At 37.7% G+C, this 10,327-nt stretch overlaps 5 protein-coding genes across 6 annotated transcripts in view; 2 read left to right on the top strand and 3 right to left on the bottom strand.

Annotated features, from left to right (window-relative positions):
- The first annotated feature begins 194 nt into the window (after window positions 1-194).
- On the top strand, window positions 195-1,921 carry LOC106100087 (zinc finger protein 846). The gene is made up of 3 exons (XM_013278823.1): window positions 195-302; window positions 808-1,099; window positions 1,326-1,921. The coding sequence occupies exons 1-3, from the start codon at window positions 195-197 to the stop codon at window positions 1,919-1,921; spliced, it is 996 nt and encodes a 331-aa protein (XP_013134277.1).
- Window positions 1,922-2,842: 921 nt separating this feature from the next.
- Window positions 2,843-5,422, bottom strand: LOC106100193 (40S ribosomal protein S4). 2 transcript variants are annotated; one of them, XM_013278956.1, is made up of 6 exons: window positions 5,321-5,422; window positions 4,714-4,972; window positions 4,411-4,508; window positions 3,731-3,902; window positions 3,410-3,539; window positions 2,843-2,999 (listed from the first exon to the last, which is right to left on the bottom strand). In XM_013278956.1, exons 1-6 carry the CDS (start codon window positions 5,321-5,323, stop codon window positions 2,870-2,872), a joined length of 792 nt encoding a protein of 263 aa, XP_013134410.1. In that variant the 5' UTR covers window positions 5,324-5,422; the 3' UTR covers window positions 2,843-2,869. The 2 variants fall into 2 exon arrangements, with proteins under 2 accessions (XP_013134410.1, XP_013134411.1); XM_013278957.1 differs by lacking the exon at window positions 5,321-5,422 and adding an exon at window positions 5,098-5,128.
- Window positions 5,423-5,651: 229 nt separating this feature from the next.
- LOC106100107 lies at window positions 5,652-7,742 on the top strand. Its single transcript, XM_013278843.1, has 2 exons — window positions 5,652-5,806; window positions 5,986-7,742. The coding sequence occupies exons 1-2, from the start codon at window positions 5,757-5,759 to the stop codon at window positions 7,673-7,675; spliced, it is 1,740 nt and encodes a 579-aa protein (XP_013134297.1). The 5' UTR covers window positions 5,652-5,756; the 3' UTR covers window positions 7,676-7,742.
- An 85-nt stretch (window positions 7,743-7,827) lies between these two features.
- LOC106100133 (uncharacterized protein HI_1014-like) lies at window positions 7,828-9,049 on the bottom strand. The gene has a single exon (XM_013278876.1). It carries the CDS (start codon window positions 8,874-8,876, stop codon window positions 7,920-7,922), a length of 957 nt encoding a protein of 318 aa, XP_013134330.1. The 5' UTR covers window positions 8,877-9,049; the 3' UTR covers window positions 7,828-7,919.
- A 1,154-nt stretch (window positions 9,050-10,203) lies between these two features.
- The window catches only part of LOC106100088 (glycogen debranching enzyme), a 14,515-nt gene continuing 14,391 nt past the window's right edge, over window positions 10,204-10,327 (bottom strand). The window contains exon 21 of the mRNA XM_013278824.1: window positions 10,204-10,323. Within this exon, the coding sequence (XP_013134278.1) occupies window positions 10,204-10,323 (120 nt within the window). The remainder of the gene's footprint in view (window positions 10,324-10,327) is intronic.

Here is a 10,327-nt window from a genome sequence, read left to right on the forward strand (position 1 = left end):
GGACGTAAATACGAGACGCACGCGGCGCACGCGCCACTTGCATTCCACCTGCAGCACTGCACTTGCTACTGGAATATATAAATTTCATTAAAAAGAACGTTACGTAAGAGGTTTTCGTGCAGCAGTTTAGAGGTTACATTGTTAAGGTTACGATTTCGTCTACTTCAATATACGGACAGTGGTAGACCATCAGCATGAGAACGCTGGCTCGCCGAGGACTGTCGTCCGGAGCGTGTTCTGCTGCCTTCGGGACGAGGGAGCTGAGATCGGCGCTGCAACATGCCCTCTTAACACCACACAACGTAAGTTACCATTCTGTTTCTATTCAGTCAGTAATCAGTGCAAATTAAATGTATAAATTCTCTATTTAACATTATCAATTTAGGAACCTTCCGATAATAAGGTGCCGGAGGCTTAATTTTAGTCACTTTCCCTTTCCACCCTTTTCTTAAGAGGAGAGGATGGGAAGGAAAAGTGGACTTGATGGTGGAGGAGACGCATAGGAAGGGATAATGTCCTCTTTATGTGGGTCTCCTCCTCCGTCAATGAAGGGTAGGCAACGCATCTGCAATTGCGGATGTCTATGGGCAGCGGTAGCTTTCCATTTCGGTGGATTCAGGTGGCCGCTTACTCGTTTGCCACCTTATATTATAAAAAAAATGGATAGGAAGCTTGAACTATACCTAAACATTTTTGGGACTGGACACTTTTGGATATCAATTGTTTTTAAGTCTGATGTAATATAGTCGATAGCTGTTGTTACAATATAGCTTGTTTTTTTTTAATAAATATTTTTTTCTTGCACAGGTGTACATGGATTTAGACGTGAACGGTCGCCTATGCGCGCGAGGAGGGCCCGCGGGCGCGGCAGTGTGTGCGAGCCTAGCTCCAGCCTCTCCCGCGGCCACGCTGCTCCTCTGTGCCTCTTCGGCCTCTTTCCCACAGCAACTGGGCTCCCAACTGGATGTAACGGATGCCAGCTGCCTCCGACTGCGCCTACAAGCGGAAGCCGCGCCCCTACAAGAATTGCAGATATGGTTTGACGATGCAACGCTCGCTCTACTCGATATGCCCTTTTTATCATTGAAGAATATTCAAGGTAAATTTAATTTAATTATAGTTGTTGTTCTTTTATTTCAATTTCTGTTTATGATTAAAAAACCTTGTTTTTTTCTGTCTCTACAGTTGTAACTTATTTATGTCTGAAGAAATTAATAATTAGTACCATAAATATTTAACATTAATGAAAAACTAAATTTACAATCATTGGTAAAAACACATAGTACAAATTGTGTATATCGCTATAACTGCTTACAATATTACAGGCAAGAAAAATTACGTCTGCCACGATTGCGGCGTAGAGTTTGAGCAGCCGAATCCGTTGAAGGTTCACCTGTTCTTAAAATGCGGGGACTACTCACTGGCAGCATTCTGGCAGACCTGCCTCGAACGTCTGGAACAATCTACATCCCAACGAAGCTCTGCCTTCCGACCTTATAACATTTCTTCGATACAACATTCTGGTAGTCCTATACCACACTGGCCGCTTTTACCCCTACCAGCAGACGATGCGGCGAGCGCAGCCGTGGAGGCCCTAGCAGCCGCGTGGGGCAAGTCGCGGGGCGGTCACACTTGCCTCTACTGCGGCAAACTCTACTCACGTAAATACGGCCTCAAAATACACATCCGAACTCACACGGGCTATAAACCGCTCCGCTGCCGACATTGCTTGCGTGCCTTCGGTGACCCATCTAATCTCAACAAGCACGTTCGCCTACACGCGGCCCGGGCTCCGCACGCGTCTGAGGATTCCGCCCCGCACGCGTGCCCGCGCTGCGGCAAGCCCCTCGCCCGCCGCAGAGATTTGGAGCGACACATGCGGGCGAGGCACTCACATTCACCTCACACGAGCACAGCCTAACCTGGTCATTCGTCTTGATTCAAGATTGATGCAATTTTTGTCTTGTAATTGAGATGGAGTACAAATGATCAGGTTCAAGAGAAGTTCGTACTGAATTAGTTATAATAGCGATGAAGAATTATTTAGTGTAGTGTAGATAAAAATTAGATTATAGATGTTTTTAGAGGTACCTAATTTGTATTTAAATTCGTTTTTGAAGGACAAATACGATGTTTTATCAGTGCTACACTACGGTCCAAAATACTAGTTAAAAAACTTAGTTGTTGTGTAAATAAATAGCCTTATATTGTTTAAATCGTGTTTTCTTCATACCTATTCTTTTTTAGTTCCTTTCGATTTCAATATGTATCAACATGTCAAGTAGTTAATTTTTACCTTGCATTTTCCTAGATTCAATATGGGCAGCAATGCAGATTGCAACGAATTATGTGCCACAACTTTTATTAACTAGCCTAACTGTTTCTATTAGAAACTTTTGCAAATCTCAACTGGTGGGACCACTACTTAATAAAAGCAATCATTTTCTTGTTCAGCAATCAAAAGTACTCATTTGCCTTACATCGTCAGCTCACTATACGTCCCCACCGAGGGGCTCGGAGCCTACCCTAATAAGGGGTGACTAGGCCATAGTCAACTACGCTGCACTGCGGGTTGGTTAACTACACACATATATTTGAATTTCTCCGCCGATATGTGCAGGTTGCATCACGATGTTTTCCTTCACCGTAAGAACGTCGGGTAAATTGTGTATATATGAAAATTCGAAAAATCGAAAATCACATTGGTACATGGCGGGATTCGAACCCAAGACTTGTAGATTACAAGTTAAGTGCTTAAACCACTTAGCCACCGACACTCTTACATGCCCTACATGGCATTATATTAAAAAGATGGTAAAAAGGGTTAATAATAAAAGAGTTGTTATAGTCTTATATTTTAATGTGCAGTTCACTGCGCGGCGACCTTGGCGGCGATGCGCTTGTCGCGCTCCTCCGCGATGGTGAGCCGCACGCCCTTGCCGCGCGGCAGCGAGATGTACGCCTTCGTGCCCTTGCCGATTATGAACACGTTGTTCATCCTGCACACACACACAATTGATCATAATTACTAAAAGGTTAAGAAACAAAAAAAATGGGACCGACCGAGGCGATAGTACATGAAATAACGCCATCTATTGGCTGTGTTTCAAAACAAGGATTTCAAACATTTTAATTTAGACCATAACCATTTCTTTTTATTTTATTTTAGTACATACTCGAAAACATCGAAAGAAATTTAAGAAATTACGGCGAGTGAGTTAAGTTAAATTGAATTCGTTTTTCAACATTTTTTACATTTTCAATGTTTTAGGGCCAATTTAATATAACCTCGTCAAAATTGGCTTACAATTGTATAAATTTAGATACCACAATACGAGAAAATCTCTACACATTAGAACCAGGTATAAAACCAAGTATAAAAGTCATATAAAATATAACAATAGATTACCTAGTGGCAAATGTGTGTCCAGTGGAATCCCGGATGTGGACAATGTCGAAGGAACCTGGATGTCTCTCGCGGGACACGATCGTGCCCACTCGCCCCAAGTTCCTACCTCCGGTGATCATACACAGGTTGCCTAATGAAAAAAAATATCTTTATTATTCTTAACTTCAGACAATATTCATAAACATGTTTTTTCTGCATTATTTCCTTGACAAAACTGTACAATGAAAGTATTCATAACAAAGAACCCTAATTTAAAACTTGGCAAAGTAATTCAGAACCAAACTATAGCAAAGAGAACTTAAATCATAATCCATAACTCACCAGACTCAAACTTGATGAAGTCCATAATCTTGGAGGTGGCGATATCCAGCTGGATGGAGTCATTGACCTTGATGAGGGGGTCTGGGTAGCGCACAGTGCGTCCGTCGTGCGTCACCAGGTATGGCACGCTCTTGGGGCCAGTGCCCACGGCACGCACTTTGCACAGCTTGTACTGCAACAAACAAATAACATATTGGAAGACACCAACAGAGAGTAGAGTTACAGCAACCATCTTTTCCGTAAACATTTAGGTTACATTTAAACAACAGTGGGAGAGCCCAGAAATAACTTCTTTAGTAATAAAAATGGACAGCTGAACTTGTGCAATACCACAAAAACATAGAAGACAGGCAGTGAGTGAAACGAATTCCTCATTTTTATATTTTCCGCCGCTTCCTACACTTTTCTAGAAGGAATAGCAAGAGGTGGATTTAGATGAGGATACATAGAATATATCTGTTATCTGTGCATCTGTAAATATGCCTATAGACAACTGTCACTTTGCAATGTCATACAGTAGTTAGCAGATAATTAAACCTACATATTTACTATTCCTTGTTTAAGTTGCATTAATTTAGCAAACATTTGGAGAATGACATCAAGTTGCAGTTACATTTTTCAACTATGTTAATCATTTATGATACTTTTGTTAAAATGATTTAATACTCCTTCCAACATACCTTAGCTTCTTCTGGGGTAATACGGTGAATTGTGAAACGGCCCTTAACATCATAGATTAGCCTGAACAATTCATTGGTCTTCTCAATGGATACAACATCTGAAATTATACAAATATAATTAATTTTCTTTTAAATGCATAGAATCTTTAGAGTGACATAATTATGAATACGATTAGGTTTTTAATTTATTTTCAAAGTTATTATTATCAAGAACTTGCAAACTTTAAATTTATAGTGCTATCTTCCGTGTTATTTTTACAAATGCAAATGACTTTAGAGATGCATAAACTTATCTATGCTTACCCATGAATCCAGCAGGATAAGTAGGGTCTGTTCGTACTTTGCCGTCAACTTTGATCAAGCGCTGTTTAACGATCTTGAGCACCTCATTACCGGTGAGGGCGTACTTCAGCCTGTTGCGCAGGAAGATCACCAGCGGCAAACATTCACGTAGCTTGTGGGGACCAGTGGATGGTCGAGGCGCGTACACGCCACCCAATTTGTCCAACATCCATGCTTTAGGCGCGTTAAGACGCTTTAAGTGCTTCTTCGGACCACGAGCCTGAACACAATAACAAAAATTTATTGATAGTATGTTTTGACTAAAAAAACAAAAAACCTTAAAAAACTTTTTAGATGCTTATCGAACTGTAGGATATGTTAACTTGTAATTGATTTAATATTAACCATGGCTTAGGTGTTTAAATCTGTAATAGATAGGACTATAACAACTTTAAACAACTTCGGTTTATTTTCAAACTACGTACAACTTTCACATAGACCACTGAAAATATAGTATCCTATATGTTCCAAATTTAACCGAGAACTATTTCACATGAAAGGAAATTAATTTTTATAGACACTTCTTCGGATTTAACTGGATATTTCACAAAATGGACATAAAACTCACCATGTTGGACTACAATATTCACAAGAAAGACATAAGATCTGTCAAACGAACAATATGTCAACTACTAATAATGCGTTCAAAATTATGAAACTATTTTTTAAATGTCTAAAAATATTTTTTTAGGGCAACTTAAATTACAATCAATGCACAGTTATTTACAAATTGCGCAAGTAATGCTAATAAATAAGCAACGGGTACTCCTAATCATACTGTTAAGGAATAAAAGAACTAGAATTTAATTGTGAAGAAAATTGAAGAAACGGAATAAACTCAACATTTGACATAAGTCAGTGTCAACTGTCATAACACAATACAACACATGTCACATGCATTGAAAAATTGAAGGTTGTATGTGTTAGGTTATAAATTTCAACTTTAATATTATAACTTAAAATTCAATGGTATGTGTACAAAAACTTAATTGCTTAAAAATTTAATGGAATCCTCTGACGACTTTGCTTGGACGGACACTTCTGAAGACTCGACGTAAGTTACCTTTATTTTGAGCAGTAATGCGATTACTATTTTTGTTGGTTATTAATATAACACATTAATCAATTTATTTTTTTAAATTAACCGTTATTTTAGTAATGCGAAATTATTACATAAGGTATTGTCATATGCAGTTAAATTGATACTTTTGTAATACATAGTTACTCTTTCAGAATTATGAAAGAAAACGGTGATGATGGCGATTCGGAATCAGGATATAGTTATAAACAAAAACTTCAAAAGCAACTATTCAACCACAGTCAAGAAAATTCCAAAGAGGGCAATAATGAAAAGAAGAAATCAAAAAAACGAAAGCATAGTGAGTTAGAAAGCAGTATTGTGGAGGAAATAAAAACAAAACAAATAAAAACGGAACCAGAAAGTGATTTAGATATTAAACCTAAAAAGAAAAAATCAAAAACATCGATTTCTGATAGTTTTCTGAAGGATGAAGAATTCTTAAATTTGAAAGTTAAAGAGGAGCAAATGTCCATAGACATGAAACCACCGAAGCCGAAAAAGAAGAAGAAACATAGAACAAACTCTGAAAATGCGGAATATTCCAGCTTCAGTGAATCTCAATCACAAGAGATAGATAATTCACATTCAGAAAATGCTGATATACATTTAGAACTAAGCCAACAAAATGAATATTCTAATTTCAAAGAAGAACCAGAAGACAATGAAAGGGTTAAAAAGAAAAAGAAATCTAAAAAGAAAAAAGAAAAAGACAATATTGAGGATACAATAATAGAAGAAAAGTTTAATGCAGAAGAAACTATAGTAGAGGAAAGAATAGCAAACGTTCATGAATCACAAAGTAACATAGAGAATAAATTACAAAAAGAAAGAACCGATGAAAGTATGGATGAATGTGAAGGTGCTTATAATGATACAAAACAAAATATCTCCAGACAACTAGATAATACAAGTCACACAGAAGAAATTCGAGATAAAAGTAAAATAAAAAAGAAACAAAATAGTTTATTTGATAATGTTGCCGTTACTGATGAAATTATTAGTGCTAATGGTAGCATCACCCCTTCAAAACCTTTGAGAAAAATCACTGACAGAATAAAATTCGAAAACGACACTCTCGATTTCAGTAATGACGAAATAGAAGTAAAAGGTTCAAAACATTCAGCAGCACTAAGGAAATATTTGAAAAAAAATGCTCATCTAAATCAAATCAAAGTAAATCACAATAGTGGAGCTGTTATTACAGAAGAAGATGAGGTGTGGGTGTTGAAATGTCCCAGCGAAGTTGACATCAATAGTTTAAAAGACACAAGTTTTGTCTTAGACACTAAATGTAAACTTAAAGCAAACAATCAAACATATGTTGGTTATATCGAAAACTATACTCCTCAAGTTGCTATCTTGACGATAGATCAGAATAAACCGGTTATAAAAAATGTACCAATTTCTGGTATGATACAGTTTTCTAAAAGAATCCCAAAGCCTCATTACATGGAAGAGAATTCTGTAAATAATCAAAGTAATTTCATACCTCTTCCTGAAACAAAGTCACGTCATCCTCTGTTCGGTGTTCATTATAAGAGTGCAATAAAGATACCAAAACACATATCAGACCGACTCAACGGTTTAGAAACTGAATTAATACCGGAAGATAATGAAAAGAGAAAAAAGAAAAAGAAGAAGCATAAAAAAGAGACCAATGAATCAGAACACGAAATGAAACCGGAACCGGAACCAGAGCCTGTTCGTAAAAAAAGAAAACGCAAACATTCTAATAATGATGATACTTCACCAAAGTTATCTAAACGGTTGAAACACGATCCTGATTCCGCTGAGGCTTGGGATTCAGAAAAAGCAATTGAACAGCAACTATTTAATTTTTAAAAGATTACTTAAGTATAACATGTACAATCAACAATCAATATAGCATAATTATATTTTTTTTACTATGTTTCTTTTTATTTTTATATCACTAGAACAGCCTAAAAATATAAGTTAGTTTTTATAACTAGTCCATTTATTAAATTGAATAAAAATTGACAAATCGTAATTTTTTTAATTACGTAAATATGTATTTTTTTAACATGTTCAATGTTTGCTTACTAAATTGGAATGTACTACGTATTTATCACTTCTTTTTGGCTTCTTCCTCGATGAATATGCGAATGACATCAGCAAAATTATTATCCGCGATGAAGCCGAGCCGATTCGCACGAGTCGTATCAAATTCAGGCGGAAAACTGGCCACCATACGTGCGATCATCTCGTCCTTAACGAACTGCACGCGAGAGGCGACTTCCTCGCCGGCCACCTCACGTAGCGCACGCACCATCTCTCCTACGGTGGCGGTCAAGCCGGGCAAATTGATAACCCGCCATGGGTCCAGCTGCGCGCCCGACAATGTTCCCGCATGTAGTATGTTTTTCACAACAACTTTAGGGCTACAAAGCCACAAGCGCTGAGCTTCCTCCACCGGACACACCGCACACTCGCCTCGTATGGGCTCACGAACTATTCCACTGGCAAAGGACGTGACTGCGCGGTTAGCAACGCCACCACGAACCGATACTGTCGGCAGCCGCACAGCGAGCCCATCGACGAACCCTCGGCGTGCGTATTCATTCACCAGCAACTCACTCATCGCTTTCCCTACCCCGTATGAAGTCTGTGGGGTAACAGCAGTGTAGTCTAAGACGACAGGCGGAAGGTCACCGCCGAAAACACCTACCGTGCTCACGAATACAAATCGCATATTTTTGGCGCGTTTTCTAGCTGCTTCAAGTAAAGCTCGGGTGACATCAAAATTGACGGCCAGACCCAAATCAAAGTCGGCTTCAGCATGTCCACTGACGACTGCTGCAAGGTGGAATAAAATCTGGCGATCGGATGTTACTATCTGGTCAGCTGCCCCGGGTGCTGTCAGGTCCAAAGCCAGGCTGCGTACGCGAGGGTCGTTACGAGGCCGCGGTTCGATAGTATCCACCAGCAGGAGACTTTCCACCTTGAGAGGCGAGTCGCTCGCCAACAGAGCATCTGCTAACAGGTGTCCTATGTACCCGGCCGCACCAGTTACAGCTACATTCATTTTTATGTCACTTTTTGTATACTTCCTTGGGTTGTGAAAGACTGAGTGTTAGTACTGAACAGGTCAGAAAATAAAGATTCCACTTGCTTAGAGTCTGTATTGAATACTCGTGAACTTCTTATGAACGATACTGATTTGTTAAAAATAATTTTATGTTAACTTATTATGTAACATCTGTAAGATACGCAGATAGTTAAATGTAAATATTTTGTTATAAAATATCACTCGATCTCATTATTTAAACAGTTTGTAAACTACTGTTTAATTTTGTAGTTTTGATAAGCAAAAAATATTGATAAGTTACAGTTGCTTTTAATTCAGAAGCTGTAGAGTAAATTTCCACGACAAATGTTAGTGGATCGAGACGTATTCGTAATTTTCCTTTGCTAGGCTAGTTTATTTTACTCGGCATAACTCTGCTGTTGTAAAAATGTCCCAATAATATGTGTACTACAGATAAGGAAAAGGGATATTTGGAGGTTAAATACAAACCAAAATAATTTAAATTGTATATTAAAATTAACAAATCCACAACAATAGGTAAAACATTAAACATCCTAAATCTACATTTTCTACGAACACTACATAAATAATTCTTAAATAATAAATATTTTTTGTATCCACATTATATTTGTATAAAAATTAAACCTATTTTTTGTCCCCTGTTTTGATTATTGCATTGTACTAGATATCGAAGTTAATAGTTCAGTTTGATCAACGTAATTAAATTCCATTTACCACACTCAAACTATGCGGTTTACAGGAATCATTTATACATAAAAACATTAAATAACGTACAGGTTATAAAACATTTAAAATAATATCTATTTTATTTTTAATTTAACTTTTTAACATCCGACTCGAAGGATCAATTACCGTTGTGATATTAATGTATTTATGAACTTTTACTAAAATAAATCATAAAGAGAACATTTAATACATGAATTCCCAAATATTACGTCTATAATTTAAGGCTCCTTTTAACGAGACAACACGAATGTTTACCTAGCAACTAGTGCGCTAGTCTTTACTAATGCAACACAGGTTACTACAAGTTGTAAACAATTTTTAAACTTATAACAGAATAGTTTCATTTACTAGTACAATAAATTGGCTCAAAATAAACATTTTTATCTCAGTAACAATAATAATCTTCCCGTTTCTAACCTAAAATCATATAAAAAAATATAATAATTATAACTCTCAATCACAACGATATATGGACAACGCCTTTATAGCAAAAATATAAATTAGTGTTGTAGTTGCTCAAAGCGCTAGAGTATTTATTAAATATCGCTAAAACATAAAATATGGCACATTGTCCTTGTCAGGCCAGGCTGAGGAAGTAGAAGGCGATGAAGGCGAGCGCGTAGAAAGCGCCGCTGAGGGCGAGCAGCGCGCGCACGAAGGCCCGCTGGCGCGCCGCGTGCTTGCCGCGCGCCGCCCGCTCC

Source organism: Papilio polytes, unplaced genomic scaffold (genome assembly GCF_000836215.1).
Source record: "Papilio polytes unplaced genomic scaffold, Ppol_1.0 DF824069.1, whole genome shotgun sequence".
Taxonomy (NCBI): domain Eukaryota; kingdom Metazoa; phylum Arthropoda; class Insecta; order Lepidoptera; family Papilionidae; genus Papilio; species Papilio polytes.